The sequence below is a fragment of the Macaca fascicularis genome, chromosome 4 (assembly GCF_037993035.2).
Source record: "Macaca fascicularis isolate 582-1 chromosome 4, T2T-MFA8v1.1".
In the NCBI taxonomy this organism is placed as follows: domain Eukaryota; kingdom Metazoa; phylum Chordata; class Mammalia; order Primates; family Cercopithecidae; genus Macaca; species Macaca fascicularis.
In genome coordinates this window covers 38,154,602-38,179,455 of record NC_088378.1, presented here as the reverse complement: position 1 = coordinate 38,179,455, position 24,854 = coordinate 38,154,602, and the positions used below count along the sequence as shown (strand labels likewise).

The window sequence follows — 24,854 nt, the reverse complement described above, 5'->3', positions numbered from 1 at the left end:
TCCTGGTTTGACAGCTGGTATTTCGGGACTGTGCCAGATCTAGTAGGCAACTTTAAAATGGCAGAGCCCTTGGCAGCAAGAGGTCATGGCAGGGCAGCCACCGCAGACAGCAACAGCAAGCGCCAGGTACCTGGCCTTGCGAATAGTGGTAACTTGTAACTGCCTGCTCTGGGCCCAATCGCTGCGCTCGCGGCTTCCCAGCCAGCACTGGCTCACGTCCCCGCGCCGGCGGTCAGCCTGCGGCTCCCAGACATCCCCCAGTCGCGGGGTTACTGGAAGGCACCGGCATCGCTGCTCTGCAGAGCCCGGGCCGCCGCCTCCAGCTTCCCTCCCTTCCCTGCCCTGCCTTCTGCAGCGGGGTCACCCGGCTAATCTTTCAGGATAAAGTCACAGTTTCTGTGGGACTCGAGAGAAAGAGCGAGGTGGCAAAACGAAGACAAGCCCTGGGGCAGCCTTGAGTTAAATCCAGGGAGGAGTAGGGATGATTTTAAGATCATGTATCGTGACCTGCAGGGTTTTCAGGTGGGAGAGCGGGAGAGAAGCAGGCCCCATAGAGGAATCGAGGATGCCCGGGTCACGCCAGGTCGGTCTCTGGGCAAAGCTACCCCCTCCCTTCGCTTGTTACCTCCTCACGTGTTCTTGGCATGGCAGAGATTAAAAATGCAAGGAAAAAAATTACATGCGGAACGGACAAAATGTTCTCAGAGATTACTTCAGAAAAAAAAAAGTGAAATGCAGATTGTACTTTTTCCTTTAGAGCAGAGACGACTTTTATTTCCGCCCCCTCCCCTCCACATTCCTGACCTCTCCCTCCCCCCCTTCCCTCTTTCTTTCCTTCCTTCCTCCTCTTCCAAGTTCTGGGATTTTTCAGCCTTGCTTGGTTTTGGCCAAAAGCACAAAAAAGGCGTTTTCGGAAGCGACCCGACCGTGCACAAGGGCCATTTGTTTGTTTTGGGACTCGGGGCAGGAAATCTTGCCCGGCCTGAGTCACGGCGGCTCCTTCAAGGAAACGTCAGTGCTCGCCGGTCGCTCTCGCCTGCCGTGCGCCCCGCCGCCCGCTGCCCGCTGCCCATGAGGGAGATGCAGGGCGCGCTGGCCAGGGCCCGGCTCGAGTCCCTGCTGCGGCCCCGCCACAAAAAGAGGGCCGAGGCGCAGAAAAGGAGCGAGTCCTTCCTGCTGAGCGGACTGGGTAAGCGCGGTCGCCGGCCCCGCTGGGGACTTGGCTCACTTCCCCAGAGCGGCTCGGCTCCTGCCCCGCTCGCGGGCTCGTCCGCAGGGGCAGGCTTTCGTCGGAGTTCTGGGAGCCGGGGTCCCGGCGGCGGGAACGGGAGGACCTGGCAGGCAAGGTCGCGCGCTTCGCCCTGCGCCCCAGAGATAAACCCCAGAGGGTGGCGCGCACCGCCGGCTTGGGCTGGGGAGGGAGGTGGGGGTCCGGCCGCAGGACGGCGCCAGGCCGGGGAAAGGGAATCTGCAGGGAGGGAGTGAGCGAAGCCACCGTGGCCGCCGCGCACCCGCCGGGAAGCGCCTCGGCGCTGCGACCCCGGCTTTCTCGGGCGGCGGAATAAATGAGAGGTGGAAAACTACCCTGGGCTCTCCGGCCCTCCCCGCGCCCTCCGCTGGCGCGTTCCCTCTCTTCTGCCTCGGGGGCCGATGGAGGCTGATAACGGCCCCGCGCCAGGCCCTCCCCGGACGGTCCTCGCGCCCCTGCCCGGGGCTCGCCCTCTCAATGGGGACAGAACCGCCCGCCACAGGCAGCACCGCTGCCAGCAAACCGCGAGGCGGTCCGGGCGGAGGGAGGGGCGAGGCGAAGGGCGGGGCCGCTTCTCATTGTCGCTCAGGCCCCGCCCCCGCGGCGGGGCCTCGCCTATAAGGCCGAGCGCGCGGCCCGGCGCGGCACACACCGAGCCGGTCTCCGAGCGCTAACGTCTTCCTGTCTCCCCGCGGTGGTGATGACGGTGAAAACCGAGGCAGCTAAGGGCACCCTCACTTACTCCAGGATGAGGGGCATGGTGGCAATTCTCATCGGTGAGTGCAGGAATCTGGCGGGACTTATGCTCCAGGAGACTCAAAGTGGAAATTTTTTGAAAGTCCGGCATCAGATTAGTGTATGTGGCTCCGGACGTTATGAAGCCGTCTAAACGTTTCTTTATTTCTCCTCCTTAATCCACAGCTTTCATGAAGCAAAGGAGGATGGGCCTGAACGACTTTATTCAGAAGATTGCCAATAACTCCTATGCATGCAAACAGTAAGTTTGACGGGATTTGAGGAAATAAGAATAACTAGTCTGGTTTGAATTTGCCAGCAGTAAACATTCTCATCACGGCGTTTATCGGGAAGGCGAAGACTTCTTCTGGGGTGGGAATCTCTTTTCTCCTTAAATTTTAATATATTAGACACATTTTAAACATTAAAGTTAATTTGCTGTTTTGGCTTGAACTGGAGATGTAAGATAAATGGTTCGTGTCGGCCGAATTCACTCCCTTTCTCCATGAGCAACAATCCTTATTTCTGTATTTAACGGGGTTTATTATTTTCTTTAACTGAGTAATATATTGGGGTATTTTCAGTTTAAACACCGAATTATCCGGGTAGAAGACGGTAGAGCCAGAAACTGACTTTTGATGTTGGTGTGCCCCCTAGTGGCGAGCTGGATTCTGAATCGTGCCCTTTATTCCCTGCAGCCCTGAAGTTCAGTCCATCTTGAAAATCTCCCAACCTCAGGAGCCTGAGCTTATGAATGCCAACCCTTCTCCTCCAGTAAGTATTTTCTATGTGCAGTGCCTCTGTGGAGAACTGTAAGGGAGTCAGTTAGTATTCCTGCCTTAATGGTTTAAAATAGCATTTCTAGAATTTAGTATCAAAGCAGGAATGCTTCATTACTTTATGGCATAACAAGTGATAACAAATATTTAAGTATTCAGTCAGTATTATTTTATTTTTTCGTGGGCGTATTTTACCTCCAAAGTGGATTATTTTAAAAGGCATATTTCATTAAAAAGTTTTATCTGTCCGAAACAACATGATTGTGTGCAGTTTCCATACTCATTTGAAATGACTTGTGATGAAATGTAGTTTTGAATGTTTATAGACAGATGTATGGTCATTTGCCTCAGTCATTTGTAGATGTAACATCTTCTACATCGTTTATATTATAACTGTCTTCCTTTGAAGCAATGATATTAAGAGAAATCCTTTTCTTTTTTTCCTAGCCAAGTCCTTCTCAGCAAATCAACCTTGGCCCATCGTCCAATCCTCATGCTAAACCATCTGACTTTCACTTCTTGAAAGTGATTGGGAAGGGCAGTTTTGGAAAGGTAATTTCGAATCTGAAGATCTTTTGGTACACTTTCTTCATGTCCTCATTTTACATTCTCCCTGGATAAGGATAGAAAAATGATTTTTTTTAAATTGAAATTTCAGGTTCTTCTAGCAAGACACAAGGCAGAAGAAGTATTCTATGCAGTCAAAGTTTTACAGAAGAAAGCAATCCTGAAAAAGAAAGAGGTATGAGATGTGCTTGATGAGGTTGGCATTGGAGGTAGACACTCCTTGAATAATCTTGATCTTGGAATTTTGGTGCCAAGTTGAAATATGCCACTAAATCTGAATTGTCATTTTCCTAGGAGAAGCATATTATGTCGGAGCGGAATGTTCTGCTGAAGAATGTGAAACACCCTTTCCTGGTGGGCCTTCACTTCTCTTTCCAGACTGCTGACAAATTGTACTTTGTCCTAGACTACATTAATGGTGGAGAGGTGAGCAGGGGGAATAGAAGACGTCAACTCTTAGTGTCTCTGCATAGCCTGCTTTGTTTTAGTTTGAGAAGAAAGTTTTCAAAGATACTTGGTGGGGAGAATGTTACCAGAATTAGCATTTCCTTCAACCTATCAGGTTTATAGTTAATAGATTACTTGGGGCTGCTTCCTGCAGTTGTTCTTTTGCTGTATATGTCAAAACTAATTAAGTTCATTTGCAACCCAGCCTGACTTTGTTCTGTCTCTCGCAGTTGTTCTACCATCTCCAGAGGGAACGCTGCTTCCTGGAACCACGGGCTCGTTTCTATGCTGCTGAAATAGCCAGTGCCTTGGGCTACCTGCACTCACTGAACATCGTTTATAGGTAAGCCTGAGAGCTCTTAAGGCTACCTGTTTGGGTATAAAGGAGACATAGCACTGGCTCTTTCACAGGGCCTTAAAATAATTTGTGTTTATGTGCAACTTGGTTGCCTAAAACCAGATCCCCTAGCACGTGACCTGGCTTGACTTCGTGCCAAGGGGGAATCAGCCAAGTAGGATTGTGCCTAATCCAGAATAGATGAGAACAAGGCTCCCTTTTTTCTTCACTATACAACTACAGTGAACCTAAAATGCCTCTAATACCTTTAGCAATTATCTTTAAGAGGATATCTTAGGAAGTGAAATTAACTTGTGCAACTACTTTTCTATTCGCTTTTTTACAGAGACTTAAAACCAGAGAATATTTTGCTAGATTCACAGGGACACATTGTCCTTACCGACTTCGGACTCTGCAAGGAGAACATTGAACACAACAGCACGACATCCACCTTCTGTGGCACGCCGGAGGTAGGCGCCCTCTTGGTTTGGTGCCTGGTTTACCCCCGCCTTCCAGGAGAGAGATGTACAATCATGCCTTAAAGTACTAAGAGGAGTAAACTCCTTTCAGAAATTTCTTAGTACAATTCAGTGCAAATAAAATACATTTGCTGTTTGATGTAGCAAGAGAAATCCCAAGGCCTTCTGTTGTTTACTTAAAAGTAGCTGTTTGTAAGAGCTGCATCATAAAAATTTTCTAAATCCCCAAGTAAGAGATACCGAGTGCCCAGCAGTTTCCTAAATGTTAGTACACATAGGTAGCCAGTCACCCTCAAGAAGTCCAGCAGTTTTATCAGGAAGGAATCTAAAGATATATGTCTTCCAAGCTGGCTCTGGGTCTCTCAGCTTTTTCAAACTAAATGTGTGGTTGTGGGATTGCCTGCTTTCACCCGTTCTGAACTCTTGTTTCCCTGGTCTGTCTTTCAGTATCTCGCACCTGAGGTGCTTCATAAGCAGCCTTATGACAGGACCGTGGACTGGTGGTGCCTGGGAGCCGTCTTGTATGAGATGCTGTATGGCCTGGTGAGTGGCACTGTGGGAACCATGGAACACTACCTGCTCCCTACAATATTGTCTTCACACAGCCCATGCTTGGCCATTGTGTCTTGCCCTTATCAGTAGGCTTATCAAATGCAGCTAAGAGGCATATTGGTCATTTTATATGTCATAAGAATAATCGCTTACCTAGTTATTTTGTGCATTTCACATTTTACTAGGTAGGACCACACTTAACCTATGTGGTGGTGAAAAACTACCGCTTATTAACATTGCAAAGTAGATACTTAAATAGCAAAGGAAAAGAAAGCATCGAGGTGGGGAGAGCTTCTCAAATCGAGCCTAGTATTTATTGCAGTTTACATCTTTTTCTCTGCTGGTAATATATGCCATACAAAACTTCCAATTAAGCCTAAAGTAAATTTCCCCTTCTTTCAGCCTCCTTTTTATAGCCGAAACACAGCTGAAATGTACGACAACATTCTGAACAAGCCCCTCCAGTTGAAACCAAATATTACAAATTCCGCAAGACACCTCCTGGAGGGCCTCCTGCAGAAGGACAGGACGAAGCGGCTGGGAGCCAAGGATGACTTTGTGAGTGACGTGTTCCTGTTCTCTGGGGCCAGCGGGGACGTGCACTAGACCTCCCTGCCCTTATTGAATGCACCTGTCTAAGTTAATCTTGGGTTTCTTATCAACAGATGGAGATTAAGAGTCATGTCTTCTTCTCGCTAATTAACTGGGATGATCTCATTAATAAGAAGATTACTCCCCCTTTTAACCCAAATGTGGTGAGTATCTGTCTCTTCTAAGTACAGTGGAGCCCAAAGGGCATTCCTTTTAATTCAGGATTGTCTGGGGGAGGGTTGGAAGGAATACATTGGCAGATGTTTTCTCCGTAAACCCATTATTTTTCCTACATAAAAAGTACATGTTTGTGTCCCAACAAGGCTCCCGTAATTTTTAAGCACATTTATCAATAAAAGCATCAAAAGGCAAAAAGTGAACATTTTTTTTTTTTTTTTTTTTTTTTTTTTTTTTTTTTGAGACGGAGTCTCACGCTGTTGCCCAGGCTGGAGTGCAGTGGCGCGATCTCGGCTCACTGCAAGCTCCGCCTCCCGGGTTCACGCCATTCTCCTGCCTCAGCCTCCTGAGTAGCTGGGACTACAGGCGCCCGCCACCGTGCCCGGCTAATTTTTTGAATTTTTAGTAGAGACGGGGTTTCACTGTGGTCTCGATCTCCTGACCTTGTGATCTGCCCGCCTCGGCCTCCCAAAGTGCTGGGATTACAGGCTTGAGCCACCGCGCCCGGCCACGTTATTCTTATGTTGAAACTGTGTGTAGCCTTTTGAGATTTTGTGCTTGAAATGGGTGATTATGGAAGTTGATGTAAGACTTAAACTTGGTATGTAAAGCCTGGTCAGGATTTCCCTGTCCTGTGTCCAGTGTGAGTTCTTGACAAGCGTGTTTTTCCCTTCCCCTCACAGAGTGGGCCCAATGACCTGCGGCACTTTGACCCTGAGTTTACTGAAGAGCCTGTCCCCAATTCCATCGGCAAGTCCCCCGACAGCATCCTCGTCACAGCCAGCGTCAAGGAAGCTGCTGAGGCTTTCCTAGGCTTTTCCTACGCGCCTCCCACGGACTCTTTCCTCTGAACGCTGTTAGGGCTTGGTTTTGAAGGGTTTTATGTGTGTTTCTGAATGTTTTAGTTAGCCTTTTGGTGGAGCCGCCAGCTGACAGGACATGTTACAAGAGAATTTGCACATCTCTGGAAGCTTAGCAATCTTATTGCACACTGTTCGCTGGAAGCTTTTTGAAGAGCACATCCTCCTCAGTGAGCTCATGAGGTTTTCATTTTTATTCTTCCTTCCAATGTGGTGCTATCTCTGAAACGAGCATTAGAGCGCCGCCTTAGACAGAGGCAGGAGTTTCGTTAGAAGGCGGACGCTGTTCTAAGAAAGGTCTCCTGCAGGTCTCTCTAGGCTGTGATGATGAATATTATGAAATGTGCCTTTTTTGAAGAGATTGTGTTAGCTCCAAAGCTTTTCCTATTGCAGAGTGTTTCAGTTCTTTATTTTCCCTTGTGGATATGCTGTGTGAACAGTTGTGTGAGTGTGGTATGCCTGATCACAGATGGATTTTGTTATAAGCATCAATGTGACACTTGCAGGACACTACAACGTGGGACATTGTTTGTTTCTTCCATATTTGGAAGATAAATTTATGTGTAGACTTTTTTGTAAGATATGGTTAATAATTAAAATTTATTGAAATGGTCTTGCAATGACTCATTCAGATGCTTAAAGAAAGCATTGCTGCTACAAATATTTCTATTTTTAGAAAGGGTTTTTATGGACCAATGCCCCAGTTGTCAGTCAGAGCCGTTGGTGTTTTTCATTGTTTAAAATGTCACCTGTAAAATGGGCATTATTTATGGTTTTTTTTTTTTTTTTGCATTCCTGATAATTGTATGTATTGTATAAAGAAAGTCTGTACATTGGGTTATAACACTAGTATATTTAAACTTACAGGCTTATTTGTAATGTAAACCACCATTTTAATGTACTGTAATTAACATGGTTATAATATGTACAATCCTTCCCTCCTCCCATCACACAACTTTTTTTGTGTGTGATAAACTGATTTTGGTTTGCAATAAAACCTTGAAAAATATTTACATATATTGTGTCATGTATTATTTTGTGTATTTTGGTTAAGGGGGCAATGATGGGTTAGTTTAAAATTGAAAACCATGAAAATCCTGCTGTAATTTCCAGCTTAGTGGTTTGCTCCCAACAGCAGTGGTTTCTGACTCCAGGGGAGTGTAGGATGGTCTTAAAGCCAACCTAGATTCCAGGCCTTTTTAGCAGCATTTTATGGTGTCTGTCATTCATAAATCCATCCAAAGAAATCCTTTGCAATTTACTCATCTTGCAAGGATGGCTATGAAGTAATGCTTCCTGTATTTATTGCCCGTCCTGTGAAGTTGGACTATGTGTCCTGACATTTGGCTTGTCTTCAGTAACAGGTAATTCTTTCCAGAAATATTTGAAAGCCTGCTCTGGGCTGGGCTCTGTTCTGAGTGCTCAGGATATCGTAGTGGACAAAACAGGCAACTCTTCGCCCTTCCAGAGCCTGATGGAGGCAGACTTAAAGCAGTTTGTTGAGATGGAAATTGAGAAATAGTCTCTGAAGTTTGGGAGAATGCCACTCAAGAGGGTGAGAATTTTTTTTTTTTTTTTTTTTTTTTAAGACATGGTCTTCCTGTCGCCCAGGCTGGAGCGCAGTGGTGTGATCTTGGTTCACTGCAGCTTCTGTCTCCCGGGTTCAAGTGATTCCCCCACTTCAGGCTCCTGAGTGTCTGGGACTACAGTCATGCACCACCATGCCTGGCTAATTTTTGTATTTTAGTAGAGCTGGGGTTTTACCATGTGGGCCAGGTTGGTCTCAAACCCCTGGCCTGGCCTCAAGTGATGTGTCTGCCTCGCCTTCTCAAAGTGCTGGGGAGAATGTTTTAAATAAGTGGATATGTTCCCAAAAAGCTGACCTGGCTGGATATCTGGTTTCTGAGAGTACCTGGAGTTGACCAAGTCCACAGTGGGCTCAGTAAAGGGACCCTGAAGGAGCTCATCCCTGGCTTGGACTGAAGCCTTTTGAGCCAGTGTCTACCTAGCACCCTAAGGGCCCAGCAGGCTCTGGCTCTGGGGCTGTGTGGCAGAGCCCACTCCTAGAGCTCACCCCACTGTGATATGCTCTGCGGGAGAAAGCAAGGTGGCACCATCCTAGGAGATCTTGAGTCCGAAGTGTTTGGACTTTTTCACTCTTGTAGGCCTTCCACACAAATACCTAACAAATAATCAGGGAATCCCCAAACAGTTGATGTTGCTGCTGCCTTAATTGCACAAACCCCCTCCAGGCCTGCTGCGCCCCCGCTACCCTGACCTTCCAGTTTGCGCAGGGATTTCCCCAAGGGAAAGCTGTGAGCATTTTTCCTCTTATCCTTGCTCCTGAGTGTTACCTCACTTTACCTTAGTCCCCCTCTCCTACCCCACAAGGTTTCCAAGGGCCAAACAGGTGTTCGGAGATAACTGAGTTCTTCTCCCTCATACTCTGATGAAGGAAGAAGATGAAAGCGAGTCAATAGCTTTTTGCCACAGGTCATGCTCTGCAGTTGACTTACTGCTCTACAGGCACTAGCTACGTGTTCAGTTCCCTACCCGGCCCAGTTGACAAATAAGAGTCCAAAGCATGTATTTTCCTAGTAAAGATTGATGCCGGCATGTTAGACTCATTGCATATTCCCCCTCATTCTTATTCTCAGTAAGTTATGAATTCCTCCTTGAACAAAAAGTGCTTAAATCTCATTTTCATCTGAACACAGTTCAACTGGGCTTAGGAATCTGCAGAGTAATTACAGATAACTCAGATGGGTCAGTCACGAGTTACAAAGTTTTTTTTTTTTTTTTTTTTTTTTGAAGGTAGAAGTCTGGTTTATTGGATTATAGTCCATCATTTCACATAGAAGATCTGAACTGTGTTTCTCCAGAATCGAAAGGTGCCATAGGAGACCCAAACATTGTCACCCAGATGGGAGATAAGATCAAGCACAAGTGGGTGGGAAGAGAACAAGACAAGAACAGGGAAGTCAAGAAAGAACAAGAGATCAATAAACAAATGACAAATATTTACTAAGCACTGTGCTGTCAAATAATGTGTGTACAGAGGTATCTTTTACCTAAGGGGGTGGGGCATATCCCTGCCAGCACATTCCCTGAGCCCCAGCCAGCCTGCCTTTGAGCAAGACAATTGATTGGAAAAGGGATACTTGTCTTCTCCAAAGCTCTCCAGCTGTAGACTCTCAAATATGGGTTTGGGGAAATCAAATCAGCTAAGATTCTCATAAGCTAAAATGTGACTCTAAAACCACCGCTACCAAAAAGAATAAGTAAGTCACTCCCTTACAGAATTTGCCATCCACCTGGGGAGACAGGGCACCTACCCTTAATATGTGACAGGCAGTGAACGAGGGGTAAAGGGAGCTTCAGAATTCCCGAGACTCTCTGTGGGGTTGGGTGCCTACAGCAGGCTTCACAGAGGTGAAGCATTAAGATTCTTCTTAACCAATTCTAGGAACTCTAATAGGATACAGGCCCTGAGAACCAGATTATAATTGTAATAGCTAATTCTACTGAGCTCTTATTATGTGTCAGACATTGTTCTAAGTTTGTTTGTTTGTTTTTTTTTTTTTGCTTGTTTGTTTTTGAGACATGATCTCTATCGTCTGGGCTGGAGAACAGTGGTACAATCATGGCTCACTGCAGCCTCAACCTCCTGGACTCAGGTGATCCTCCCACCTCAGCCTCCCAAGTAGTTGGGGCTACAGGCACATGCCACCATACCTGACAATTTATTTATTTTTTTTAATTCTTTGCAAAGACGTGTTTTCGCCATGTTGCCCAGGCTGATCTCGAACTCCCTAAGTGCCGAGATAACAGGCATAAGCCACCATGCCTGGCTGTTCTAAGTAGTCTGTACTCAAGGTGTTTACTCTTCATAACAACGCTGTGATGTCAAAAGTAAAGAAACTAGTACAGAACGGTGATTAGCTGGTCAGTAATCTGGCCCCAAAGCCTTTGCTTGTAGCCGTTACTTTATCCTGCCTCAGAGGTGACAAAAGAGTATAGAAGCAAACAGCTGTGAGCTTGTTAGTGATCCATTTATTAATTCACCAGACTTTTACAAAGATACCTTCTAGATGTCATGCTAGGCAAAAATAGGGGGATGGAGAAGGAGAGGGAGAGAGAGGGAAAATTTGTAATTACAGACACTATCAGTGATTGATGAAGATGAGAAGCAGCTACAAAAATATACATTGCAGTGGGAGTATAACTTAGTGCACCATTTTGGAAAACTGCTTGGCAGTATCTGCTAAAGATGAAGATATATACAACTTGTTGCCCAAGAGTTCTCTTCCACGATATAGACCCCAAAGAGTGCACATATATGCAATAAAAAAATTTGCAATAGTGTTCAAAGTAATACTATTTATGACAACCCCAAAATGGGAACCATTCAAAATGCCTACCTATAGGAAAAAGAATAAAGAAATTAGAGTGGTTTCATATACTGAAATACTACACAATGAAAATGAGTGAATAATTGCTGTACACAACAAGGAATAAATCTCACAAACACAACCCAGACTGTATAATTTGATTTATATAAAATGTAAAAGCAGGCAAAACAGCATGAATTGATTTGGAAGTTAAGATGTGATTACCTTTGGGGAGGAAGGCAGAGCTCATAGTTGAGAGAGTGCATAAGGGAGATATCCTACCAGGTGCTGTTAATTTCTTGATCTGATCTTGAGCTTGATCTTGATTTCATCGAGCTATACACTTATGATACATGCATTTTTCTCTGTATGTCTTATACAACAAAAATGTGCATTACAAATACGTGGTATGATTAAAACAGGGTGTTTGTGTACAGAGGAGTGACACCTTACCCAACTTGGGGGCCAGGAAATGGGAGTACATTTTTAGGTAATTTAGGAAACAGATGCTTAGGGAGATGTAGAGAACCCAGGTAGGCTGTCTTGGAGAACTGGATCCTGAAAATGAGGCAGAAAGGCCATTGCACAGTCAGGCTTGTAGTGGGGGCCGGAGGGGACTTGACGTAGGGCAGAATCTCAGCTCTATTGACCAGCTTTCTTTTCTTTTCTTTTCTTTTCTTTTTCTTTTTCTTTTCCTTTTTTTTTTTTTTTTTTTTTGAGATGGGATTTTTAGAAGAGGCAGGGTTTCGCCATATTGGCCAGACTGTTCTCAAACTCCTGACCTCAGGTGATCCACCCACCTCGGCCTCCCAAAGTGCTGAGATTACAGGCATGAGCCACCGCGCCCAGCTGAAAATAATTTTAAGTTGGGCGATGGACCATATCTTTCATGTTCTTGATAATCCCATAGGTGAGACGTTTAGGCTTCATCAGATACCAAAGAGAAGCATTTGAAGGTTTTCCATGAGGAAAGTGAAGTGATTCAAAGAGTGTTTTACTGGCTATCACTAAGAGAGCAGAGAAAGCTTTGAAATTAATACAAAAGAAGCCCTTTGGGAGACTTCTGACAGTCATCCCAGTGGTGGCGGGGAGTAAGGACAGAGCAGACACGTTTCCACACTCCCATGTCAATGAGACTTAGTGAGTTACTGAGAATGGCGGAAGACAGATGAATCCAAAGCAAAGCACATTTCATGAATTTACTTCTTTAATGTACTTGACAACTTACTGAAGCAGTTGTCACAGCTGCAATAATAGTTTCTAGGACAAAGGCCGCCCACCGGTTTCTTCAACATCCCCAGGATATAATCAATCAGCCAGTCAATAATCAATCAATTTAATTGGCAAGGCAAGACATTATGCCCTGTAGTCAGTCTCTAACCTATCCTGCTAAGTAATTTCTCTCCTCATCCATCAACAAGCCCCTAAAATCCAGCCTAGACAACAAGAACAAAACTCCATCTCAGAAACAAAAAACAAAGAAAGAAAGAAAAAAAGCCTCTAAAATCCTGTGTAACTTGAGCCTTGTACTAGGGGCATAGCAATGTTAACACTTTCCCTGGTGTTAACTAGAACAATATTTCTATTAACAAAAACAACAAACCTGCGCATATATTCCCTGAATCTAAATTAAAAATTGAAAAAATAAATACTACAAAAAATAAAATAGAAAATAAAAATGCAATCATCCAAATAAATTAAGCCAAATTTGAGAGAAAGTATTTAAATGTTTTTCTCATATTGCATGAAAAGTGTTAATTATTCAAACCAAAAATTAATTTATTGCTTACACCTCACTGTGGCTTGCAAGTGATCTTTTCTAGTCTTTTTTTTTTCTTCTTCTTTACATTTTAAGTAATTTTTGGTACTGCTGCTCTTTGTGAAGCAAGGTTAATTCATAGGCAGTGTGACTGCAATCAGCCCTTTCCTAGTCTAACTTGGCCACTGCAAACAAATGTACACGAGAACACATTTAGTTTACATATGTTTTCTCTGCTTTCCACATGTTTTCTGTGAAAGACTTTATCAGCAAGACCATAAGCAATCATTAAAGGTTTTGGTTTGTTTTGAGACAGGGTCACCCAGGCTGGAGTGCAGTGGTGCAACCACAGCTCCCTGCATCCTCTGCCTCCCTGGCTTAAAAAATCCTCCCACCTCAGCCTCTGGAGTAGCGAGGACTACAGGCATCCACCACCATGCCCTGATAATTGTTTTTTATTATTTGTAGACATGGGGTCTTGCTATGTTGCCCAGGCTAATCTCAAACTCCTAGGCTCAAGTAATCCACCCACCTTGGGCTCCCAAAGTCCTGGGATTACAGGCGTGAGCCACCTCGGCTGGCCACTCCTTAAAGTTTACTCGGTGTGTGCCTATAACATTGTGTTCAGACAGATATCTTTGTGTATTTGGATGCCATGGAAACCATGAACTCTGATGGGCAGGGTTCTGTGTTTCCTCTTTTCTGGGTCCTCTGTCCTGTGCTCCACCTAGTAGTGTATCACAGGCAGCATGATGGTAGTGTTATAATGACAACATGCCAAGTACAGACTGTTCCCAAGGAAATACACAAGCAGACAAGCACTTCGTGGGAAGAGTAGACCAAGGGTCATCAGCATAAGGATGCAAGTCACTTAACATATACATACATAAAATAGGTGAGTGGCTGCCCATTTGTTCATGACACCTAGATGATTCCAACACCATACTGCTTACTCTTCTTGCTACTTTTGATAGATTCTTTTTTTTTTTTTTTTTTTTTTTTGAGAGGGAGTCTCGCTCTGTCGCCCAGGCTGGAGTGCAGTGGCCGGATCTCAGCTCACTGCAAGCTCCGCCTTCCGGGTTCCCGCCATTCTCCTGCCTCAGCGTCCCGAGTAGCTGGGACCACAGGCGCCGCCACCTCGCCCGGCTAATTTTTTGTGTTTTTAGTAGAGACGGGGTTTCGCCGTGTTAGCCAGGATGGTCTCGATCTGCTGACCTTGTGATCCGCCCGTCTCGGCCTCCCAAAGTGCTGGGATTACAGGCTTGAGCCACCGCGCCCGGCCTTTTTTTTTTTTTTTTTTTTTTTTTAAGATAGAGTCTCGCTCTGGCTCATGCTTGAATACAATCTCAGCTCACTGCAACCTCCACTCCCCAGGTTCAAGCAATTCTTCTGCCTCAGCCTCCCGAGTAGCTGGGATTACAGGCGCCCACCACCACACCGGGCTAATTTTTGTATTTTTAGTAGAGATGGGGTTTCACCAGGTTGACCAGGCTGGTCTTCAACTCCTGACCTCAGGTGATTGACCCATCTCGGCCTCCCAAAGCGGTAGGATTACAGACAGGAGTCGCTGTGCCCCGGCCTGATAGTCATAGACTCTAAATGTAGCATTCCACAGGCCAAGGTCATTGCCCTCCCTAACCCTAATGAACTCATTTGATCCCAAGTGTGTTACAGTGTTGCCAGCAAAGCTCAGCACATATCTGTCTGTTTCAGCAATAATTAAATAAGTTTACTTAATTAAATCAATTAAAATATGGCTCAAAATGATCTGGGGTCCAAACTGAAAACTGTGATTATATTTTCCTCTGAAAGCTAATTTAAAAAGAGACATACAGAAAAGATCTGATATTTGAATTAAGTCACATGCTACCTAACAATGAACACTCTGGGGTAAATTTAGAGAAAATACAATATTTGAAATCAAACATATATGACAGTTATTTTAAAATAAGGTAAATAAAACAATAATGAAACAAGGAAAAAGAAAGAATGTGAATAAAATAATGTTTCCTTAAATTTTCCTTTTATTTATGTATGGATAACATGCTCACGTTTAAAATAAATAAAACAAAATATCACAGGTCAAAAGTGGAATAATTTTACAACCGCCCCTTTCAGTCATTCCCATCTCAATTTCTTCTGGCTGGAGATAACCAAGATTGAGCTCTTCTGGTATAAACTTTCAGAAATTTAGGATGCAAGTACCAGCGTGAAGGCTTCCAGTAACATAGATGCTTCTAAATTAGAATTTAAGGGAATCACTTCTCAGGCTTTTGGCTGAGATTAAGGTAAAAATTTTAAAGGAGGGAGAAGAGGAGGTTTCTGGCTGATTTTTTTTTTTTTTTAAGTCATCCCCATTGTTCATATTTTATAGAAGTCCAAAAGCTCACTTGTGTGATTCCAGCACTTAAAGATTTTTGGAGCAAAATTACCCTTACAATGCATGCGAGTTTTTCATCTGCTGCTGAATGCAGACCCAGGGATTTGCTTTCCTGCTTCAGGAAAACAACAACAACAAACAAACAAAAACAAAGCAAACAACAACAACAAAAAAAAATTGGTAGATGTGTTGAGACACAGCATTGACTTTCAAGGTTGCCCTTTGCAACTATGTACAACTTTTGCCTTGCCCACACAGTCTTTAGAATTTAACATCTCACCTTTCAAAATGCAACTTCACCCTAGCTACAGTCTTAGTAAAACAGAGTGGAAACCATCTTGATTTTCCTGTTACTAAATAGTTCTACGCCTAAGGCATACCTGAATGTTTTCCCAAAACCTTCCTGATCAGGGGGTACTTTCCCTTCCAGCCATTCCTGTGAGTCACTCTCACTATGAACTATCCTGTCCTTCCAATTTCACAGAGTCATAAAAATGCCAGACTAGGAAAGATCTCTAAGTCCAGGGGTCATAAATTTAATGGCTTCAGGAGCCAGTCTTATAAATCACATCAGAATAAGATAATCAGAGCCATGGGCAATGCATTTTCTCTTAAATGCACTGAAATTAAAATAATAATGAAAACCAAAAACAAAAACCACTGTCTGGCCAAGTAAAATGAGGCTGTAGCCAGAAACATCTGCAAAATTTCTAGTCGCATCTCATATGCAATTATGTAAAATTCAGTGAGCCCCCCTCCCCCACCACCCCAGGTTTTGCATTCTTATTCTTTCCTTATCTATCAGCAACACAACAGAAAACAAAACCCCTAACATTGGGTATTGAGAACTCTTCTCCTCCCAGCTCCGCACCCATGAGGAAGGAATGGGCTTAGAAGAGGGGCAGTAATTTTGCATTGGATGTCGCAAAGTCCATCCCTCCAAGATGATGATCAATAAAGACTGTCCCCAGCTTCTAACCATATCCACACACCTGGTGGGCCCAACTTCCATCAGAATCCCCATTACCGCTTTTGGAAAGAAAGCAGACAGGCTCTTAGTCATTAACGAGGAGCATTTGATAGGCCCCTTTTAAACAGACCATTCACTCACTCACAAGGGAAAATGGATCACACATTGTTTATAATAATCTGATGAATGTTCTGTCTTTCTGTAAAAGGACAAGACATCAGCTTGGCTAATTATCCAGAGTTACAATGAACAGGACACCAAGGAAAGGTATGGTGAGGGAGGCAGCATGGTGAATTAGGAGAACCTCTGACTTGAAAACTGGCTCCACTTCTTAGTCTCTTCTTTCCCAAATTGGGACTAAAAGCACTTGTTTTGTACTCTTGAGGATCTGAGGTAACTTACATGCCAGGGACTCAGAAACAATGTTTTGTAACTTAATAAGTAAGAAAGTAACAATGCTTTTAGCACTTGACCCCAGAGCTGGAGCCTGGGACTATTTGGACCTTCTTTGTGCTTCATAACTTAAAATATTGCTTCCTGTGAATTCCTCCTGTTGGGCATCTTTAAAAGCACTGAGAACAGCCATGTGCCCTCAGACCCTGGACATGCATACCTTTCCAGCTTCCACAGGCAGATCAAGAAGGTTAAGATATTTAAGTACCTAATCTCATGTCCCGGTTTTATGGTGCTTAAGACTTGAAGCCCATAGGAATCTTTTAAAACTTTTTCTAACTATCCTTTTGAGAGTTTTGTTATTTGGTAGAAATGTGTTTTTATACACATCTCAAGGTGCTCAACTGTCCCTTGGTCCCTGCAGGCAGGATTGGTTCCAGGGTCCCCCCACAGATACCAAACCCCGTGAATGCTCAAGTCCCTTATATAAAATGGCTTATACTCCAGGAGCCGTGGCTCACGCCCGTAATCCCAGCACTTTGGGAGGCCAAGGCAGGTGTATCACGAGGTCAGGAGTTCAAGGTCAGACTGACCAACATGGTGAAACGCCGTCTCTACTAAAAATACAAAAATTAGCTGGGTGTGGTGGCGCGTGCCTATATTCCCAGTTACTCAGGAGGCTGAGGCAGGAGAATCGCCCGAACCTGGAGGAGTGGAGATTGCAGTGAGCCGAGATTGAGCCACCATGCTCCAGTCTGGGTGACACAAGGAGACTCTGTCTCAAAAAAAAAAAAAAAAAAAGGCTTAGTATTTGTGTATAACCTACGCACACCCTCTCTTATACTTTAAGTCATCTCTAGATTATTTATAATACATAATACATGTAAATGCTATGTAAATAGTTGTTCTATTTTATTTTAAAGTTTGTATTATTTTTTACTGTTTTCTTTTTTTTTTTTTTTTTTTGAGACGGAGTCTCGCTCTGTCGCCCAGGCTGGAGTGCAGTGGCCGGATCTCAGCTCACTGCAAGCTCCGCCTTCCGGGTTCCCGCCATTCTCCTGCCTCAGCCTCCAGAGTAGCTGGGAATACAGGCGCCTGCCACCTCGCCCGGCTAGTTTTTTGTATTTTTTTAGTAGAGATGGGGTTTCACCATGTTAGCCAGGATGGTCTTGATCTCCTGACCTCGTGATCCTCCCGTCTCGGCCTCCCAAAGTGCTGGGATTACAGGCGTGAGCCACTGCGCCTGGCCTTTGGGTTTCAAAAAATATTTTCTTTCTTTCTTTCTGTTCTTTCCTTTCTTTCTTTCTGCCTTTCTGTCTGTCTTTCTGTCTTTCTTAGATGGAATCTTGCTCTGTCGCCCAGGCTGGAGTCCAATGGTGTAATCTTGTTTCACTGCAACCTCCACCTCCCAGGTTCAAGCAATTCTCCTGCTTCAGCCTACTGAGTAGCTGGGATTACAGGCACCTGACACCATGCCCAGCTAATTTTTGTATTTTTAGTAGAGATGGGATTTCTATTAAAATAAAAAATAACCTAAAAGCACATTTGATTTTTGTGCCAGGCGGGTCTCAAAACTCTGACCTCAGGTGATTCCCCTCTCTTGGCCTCCCAAAGTGCTGGGATTACAAGCACCTTAAGATGTAAGCCAACATGTCCGGCCTCAAAAAATATTTTCAATTCATGGTTGGTTGAATTCATGGATGTGGACCCTGTGGATACAAAGGGATAATTGTATCCATTTACTTAAATTGACTTTGAAAATGTTTCACATTGGCTGGTCGTGGTGGCTCCCACCTGGAATCCCAGCACTTTGGGAGGCCAAGATGGGAGGATAGCTTGAGCTTGGGAGTTTGAGACCAGCCTGGGCAACATGGTAAAACCCCATCTCTTCCAAAAATGCAAAAATTAGCCAGGCTGGTGATGTGCCCCTGTGTTCCCAGCTACTCAGGAGGCTGAGGTAAGAGGATCTCTTGAGCCTCGGATGTTGAGGCTGCAGTGACCCTATCTCAATAAATAAATAAGTAAATAAATAAATAACCTGCATTCACAGAACACTTCTCTCATGTTGACTCAGTTTATCTTCTTATCAGACTAGTAAAGCAAAGAGGGTAAAATATTTCTATTCAATATGTTAATACCAAGGCTCTGAAAAGTTCAAATGACTGGACACCTATGAAGACAGCGAAAGGGCCAGAGTTGGAATCCAGTGTTTCTGACACCAAAGCCTTCTCTTCTTCCCAGGCCTCCTTTGAACATTGTGGCATATTTACTGAGCATGAGCAAAAGAGCCACTGCCAGGAATATATAGGCCAGCTATTTTAGTCTCCCTTCCACAGGGATTGCTTTTTTTTGTTTTGAGACAGAGTCTCACTCTGTCGCCCAGGCTGGAGTGCAGTGGCGCGATCTCGACTCACTGCAACCTCCGCCTCCCGGGTTCAAGTGATTCTCCTGCCTCAGCCTCTTGAGTAGCTGGGATGACAGGCGAGCGCCACCATGCCCGGCTAATTTTTGTGTTTTTAGTAGAGACGGGGTTTCACCATGTTGGCCAGGCTGGTCTCAAATGCCTGAGCTCGTGATCCGCCCACCTCAGCCTCCCAAAGTCCTGGGATTACAGGCTTGAGCCACCGCGACCTGCAAGGGATTGCTTTTTTATGAGGCAAAATCTTGAAACTGTAGAAAAGAACCAAAGGTTACCAGTTAATAACTTTGGAACGTTTAGTTCAAATATGAATGGGCTGTTTTAAAGTAAATATTCTATTAAAATTTATTACAAATATCCTCAGAGGCAGCATCTTATATTTAATGGTATCTAAGGTCTGTGTTTAAGGGATAATAATACATACTGTACATTCCTCACAGAGCTATTGTGAGAATCAAAAAAAGGAACTTTTACATATAAGGAATTACTGTCTAACTTGCTTTATTGCCTGACATCAAGGTAGCAATTTGTGGAATATCAACCTCAGTCTGCAGCGCCACCCAGTGGATACAATGACACATGATACTGCATTTTCTCGTTTTCAGATACAAACATTACCTGTATTATTTACCTGTCTGGTACACACACTCAGTATACTATTTCTTTCAGGACTTTTATTTATAAAACTGATTATATGAAGTTTTCTTGATAAGTTTCATTTTCACAAGTCATGACCAAAAAAAGGCCAAAGTTTAGGGCAAGAACCCGTATTTTACCTAGAATGATCTATACTACACAGATGTCCTTGTCAGAATTTTAACCTGGGTGTTTATTTTGTAAACCAGCAGTGATGTTAACACAGGAGAAAAAGCTTAGGGACTTTGTTGGAGAGCTATTTCCTTCTTTATTTCCCATAACTTGTCCTTAAAATTCAGCCTATACCTGAAACTTGTTATAGTTCACTCATTCATACACATATCATTGCTTCAATAAAAATATATTGAGTATTTCTCAATGTTAGGCACCACGCTTAGTGCTAGGGATACAAGATGGACAAAAAGGAATGTGGTCCTTGTCTTCATGAGGTTTGCAAACCAGGCAGATGGATTAAAAAATAATTAGGTGACTATACAAATGTTGGTGCCTCACTTAGCTCAGAAAATGAGAATGTTTTATTTTTTGCAACTCAACAATATTAGAGTTTGTCCTGATGTATATTTGAGCATTTGGAGGCAGTGGGTTTACAATGTAAAATTTTGAAGCTCTTTTGTTTATTTTGTTTACTCTTTGAGACAGGGTCTCCTTCTTTCACCCAGACTGGAGTACAGTGGCATGGTTACAGCTTGCTGTAGCCTCTGTCTCACGGAATTAAGTGATCCTCCTACCTCAGCCACCTAGGTAGCTGGGACTACAGGTGCGTGCCACCACACCAGGCTAATCTTTGAAATTTTTTGTAGAGACAAGATTTCACTATTTTGCCCAGGCTGGTCTTGAACTCTTGAGCTCAAGTGATCCTCCTACCTTGGCTTCTCAAAATGCTAGGATTCCAGATGTGAGCCACCACAGCCAGCCTGAAACTCTTTTGTTTAAACCTGAAAACACAAAGAAGAGCGACTTCTTCCACGTTCCGGCATAACCATACGAAACAGTGAAATTTAGAGTCAGAAACAACAGGGTTTGAATTCCACAGTCTCTTACTGCTCTGGTGATCTTCAGCAAATGATTGTATCGCCCTGACACAATTATTTGTATCAGGTGCAAATGTAGAAAGTGCAAGTATAAATGTAGTTTCCAAAAAATCAAATGCGCTGTTAGGCTGACTGTTTTTTATTTTCTGTAAAATAGAAATAATATCTAACTTAAAGAGGAAAAGCCTTGACTATTTCAATGTGTGATATACGAGTGATTAATCAATAATTTGCCTAAATGATCAAAGGCCACGATTTTAAATATATTACTTATATTACACTGACTCCCTGAAAAGTTTAAAATGTGAGAAAAACATATAAAAGTGGACCAAAACAAAAAAAGAAATAATTAGTAGTTTTGAGAACATAGCACATAATACTATTATGTTTGGAGGCCAATACAAGGTATTCACATTTCAGGGACAATCAGTGACTATATAAACTCTCATTTAATAGCCAAAAGCACTGGGCTAAGGCAGATGTTATAAATCCAATTGGCTAAATAAGGTTTTTGTTTGTTTGTTTTTTGTTTTTTAAGGCAGGGTCTTACTCTGTCACCCAGGCTGGAGTGCAGGGGCACAGTCATGGCTCTCTGCAGCCTTGACCTGCCAGGCTCAAGTGACTCCCCCGCCTCAGCCCACCGAGTAACTGGGACTACAGGTGGATGCTGCCACACCTGGAAAATTTTTGTAATTTTTTTTGGAGATGGGGTTCTACCATGTTGCCTAGGCTGCTCTTGAACTCCTGGGCTCAAGGGATCCGCCTGCCTCGGCCCCCCAGAGAGCTGGGATTACAGGCATGAGCCATCATGCCTGGCCAGAAGTAAATATTAATTGGCTATCGTAGGTCTCATGACTAGTTTGCAGGACAAATGGAGCTAAAACCCATGACTCTTAATCCTCTGAGTTGTGTCTTTTTAGTTAGACACCATCTAAAGGAAAGGATATTTCTGATTATCTGAGCAATATTAACAGAAGAGTTTCATCAATACTGTTGGAAGTCTTGCCGTGCAGTCTTTCAGACAATTCCCCTATTACATGTATGCAGAGGGAATGTATCAAATGGTGTGACAGTTTTCTGTTCTGTTAAACACGTACACATTTGTAACCACAACTCAAAATATCTCAGAAGGGAGGGAAAGAATAAGCAGCTAGCGTTTGTGGAAACCTGCATATGTTTAGGCACTCTGGATACATTACATTATTTAATCAGGTAAGTACTGTTGTCTAGGAGCTGTAGAAGGGACACTGAGGCTAGCAAGGATAACTAACTTTTCCATTGAGCTAGTGAATGGCACAGACAGGATTCAGTTCAGGTCTTACTGACCCTGAAGGCCCTCATATTTCCATCACTTCCCAGGCAGAAGAATGATTGATGGAACGGAACATGCTCCTCCCAGACCTGAATATATGTCATTCTTTACAATATCCAGTCAACTGGGAGTAATACAGTTTATCTGGCATCAGAAAATTGAAGGCTGCTAATGTCAATCTCTTTATTTTTACAGAGGAAGTTAGGAAGGTTAAGATCCTTCTGAGGATATTACTAGAATCCAAGCAAGCTTGTTATTTTTATTTATTTATTTATTTATTTGGAGACAGAGTCTCACTCTATGTCCCAGGCTGGAGTGCAGTGGTGTGATCTTGGCTCACTCCAAACTCTGCCTCATGGGTTCCAGCGTTTCTTCAGCCTCAGCCTTCCAAGTAGCTGGGATTAAAGGTGTGCACCACCAAGCCCAGCTAATTTTTTGTATTTTTAGTAGAGATAGGATTTCACCATGTTGGCCAGGCTGGTCTAGAACTCCTGACCTCAAGTGATCCACCGACCTCAGCCTCCCAAAGTGCTGGGATTACAGGCATAAGCCATTGCGCCCAGCCAAAGCAGGTCTGTTAAACTAAGTGCGCATTATTTTTTATTGTCTGCTTTGAGGGAAATACATGTTTACTAAGCTTTTATTAATACTTATTTATTTTAAAGCTTATTGTGACCAAGGCATTTTTCACTCTGCATCAAAGACTCCTGAGAAGGGCCCACTGGGCATTTCCTTCTTGGCTCGTGTTCTTATTGTTTAATATGATCTGGAAAGAATGAACATTGGAAGGCAAAGCTAATCTGGGCAAGAAGTGTCACTCGACCTGGAGATTAATTTTCCAGAGGACTTTGCAGCTGAGCTGGCATTCCTGTGTGACAGTAGAAGATTGAAAGCAGGTAATAAGGTTAGTGCAAGGACCACGGCTGCAAGAACACAGGCACACTGTAAAGCAGGAATAGTGCACAGCCTTTGCATTCACACACGTGCACATCCTGAGCTCTAACAGCAACTGGGACTTGTCAAAAGGAGCTGCTACGCATCGTTTCTATGCCTGCTCAGCCTGTAATTCCTGAGTCTTTGTGCCCTTCCAAATGAAAATCCTGTGAAATGGAGTATAAAAGACCACCAGTCCCTGAATTTACTAGATGAGGCCTGGCGGGAGCCAGGTTGATTGGCCAGGGTTCTGCAATCAGGGCTGTGTTCTGGGAGAAACTTCTCACTGCACTGTGCTACGTGAAACAAGGAGCAAACCCAAGTCCTGTGCTGGGGCCAAGGTCAGAGGTAGAACCAGATAGACAGAAACAATCTTGATCCTGAACATATTGGTTAAGCTCTTTTCCTGTCTCAGTGATTTTCCACATGCTGTTCTCTGTTCCTGAGAGGCTGCCTCACCTACTCTTCATGTTTTTGGTGATGATGTACCCCCTTTTACCCTATTGTATTAGTCTATTTTCACACTGCTAATAAAGACATACCCGAGACTAGGAAGAAAAAAAGGTTTAATCGGACTTACATTTCCAAATGACTGGAGAGGCCTCAGAATCGTGGCGGGAGGCAAAAGGCATTTCTTACATGGCGGTGGTAAGAGAAAATAAGGAAGAAGCAAAAGTGGAAACGCCTGATAAAGCCATCAGATCTTGTGAGACTTATTCACCATCACGAGGATGGCATGGGAAAGACTGGCCCCCATGATTCAATTACCTCCCCCTAGGTCTCTCCCACAACACATGGGAATTCTGGGAGGTACAATTTGAGTTGAGATTTGAATGGGGACACAGCCAAACCATATCATTCTGCCCTTGGCCTCTTCAAATCTCATGTCTTTGCATTTCAAAATCAATCGTGCCTTCCCAATAGTCCCCCAAAGTCTTAACTCATTTCAGCATTAACCCAAAAGTCCACAACCCAAAGTCTCATCTGAGGCAATGCAATTCTTTTCCACTTATGAACCTGTAAAATAAAAAACAAGCTAGTTACTTCTCAGAGATCCACTAGGCAGTGCCCCAGTAGGGACTCTGTGTGGGAGCCCTGACTCCACATTTTCTTTCTGCACTCCCCTAGCAGAGGTTCTCCATGAGGGCTCTGCCCCTGCAGCAAACTTCTGCCTGGGCATCCAGGTGTTTCCATACATGTTCTGAAATCTAGGTGGAGGTTCCCAAACCTCAATTCTTGACCTCTGTACATCAGCAGGCTTACCACCACATAGAAGCTGCCAAGGCTTGGGGCTTTCACCCTCTGAAGCCACAGCCCAATCTGTACATTGGCCCCTTTCAACCACAGCACGAGTGGTCGAGACACAGGACACCAATTCCCTAGGCTGCACACAGCATGGGGACCTTGGGCCCAGTCCAGTAAACCATTTTTTCCTCCTGGACCTCCAGGCCTGTGATGGGAGGGGCTGCCATGAAGGTTTCTGACATGGCCTGGAGACATTTTCCCCATGGTCTTGGGGATTAACATTAGGCTCCTTGCTACTTATGCAAATTTCTGCAACTGGCTTGAATTTCTCCCCAGAAAATAAGTTTTTCTTTTCTGTCACATAATCAGGCTGCAAATTTTCCAAACTTTTATGCTTTGCTTCCCTTATAAACTGAATGCATTTAACAGCACTCAAGTCACATCATGAATGCTTTACTGCTTAGAAATTTCTTCTACCAGGTACCCTAAACCTTCTCTCTCAAGTTCAAAGTTCCACAAATCTCTAGGGCAGGGGCAAAATGCTGCCAGTCTCTTTGCTAAAACATAACAAGGGTCACCTTTACTCCAGTT

The 24,854-nt window shown here is 44.0% G+C and overlaps 1 protein-coding gene across 6 annotated transcripts in view; it reads left to right on the top strand.

The window, feature by feature from the left end:
- Positions 1 to 7,780, top strand: part of SGK1 (serum/glucocorticoid regulated kinase 1) — a 153,519-nt gene extending 145,739 nt beyond the window's left edge. For 4 of the 6 annotated variants that reach the window (XM_065543420.2, XM_045391504.3, XM_065543421.2 and 1 more), the window contains 11 exons: positions 2,171 to 2,246; positions 2,683 to 2,758; positions 3,211 to 3,315; positions 3,422 to 3,505; positions 3,625 to 3,756; positions 4,008 to 4,120; positions 4,461 to 4,584; positions 5,041 to 5,136; positions 5,548 to 5,703; positions 5,811 to 5,900; positions 6,597 to 7,780. In XM_065543420.2, coding sequence (XP_065399492.1) covers positions 2,171 to 2,246; positions 2,683 to 2,758; positions 3,211 to 3,315; positions 3,422 to 3,505; positions 3,625 to 3,756; positions 4,008 to 4,120; positions 4,461 to 4,584; positions 5,041 to 5,136; positions 5,548 to 5,703; positions 5,811 to 5,900; positions 6,597 to 6,764 — 1,220 coding nt within the window. In that variant the 3' untranslated portion in view covers positions 6,765 to 7,780. Of the gene's footprint in view, positions 1 to 1,011; positions 1,190 to 1,895; positions 2,026 to 2,170; positions 2,247 to 2,682; positions 2,759 to 3,210; positions 3,316 to 3,421; positions 3,506 to 3,624; positions 3,757 to 4,007; positions 4,121 to 4,460; positions 4,585 to 5,040; positions 5,137 to 5,547; positions 5,704 to 5,810; positions 5,901 to 6,596 lie in introns of those variants that run through there. The other 2 variants (XM_005551891.5, XM_005551893.5) reach the window with 2 other exon arrangements.
- Positions 7,781 to 24,854: the final 17,074 nt, after the last annotated feature.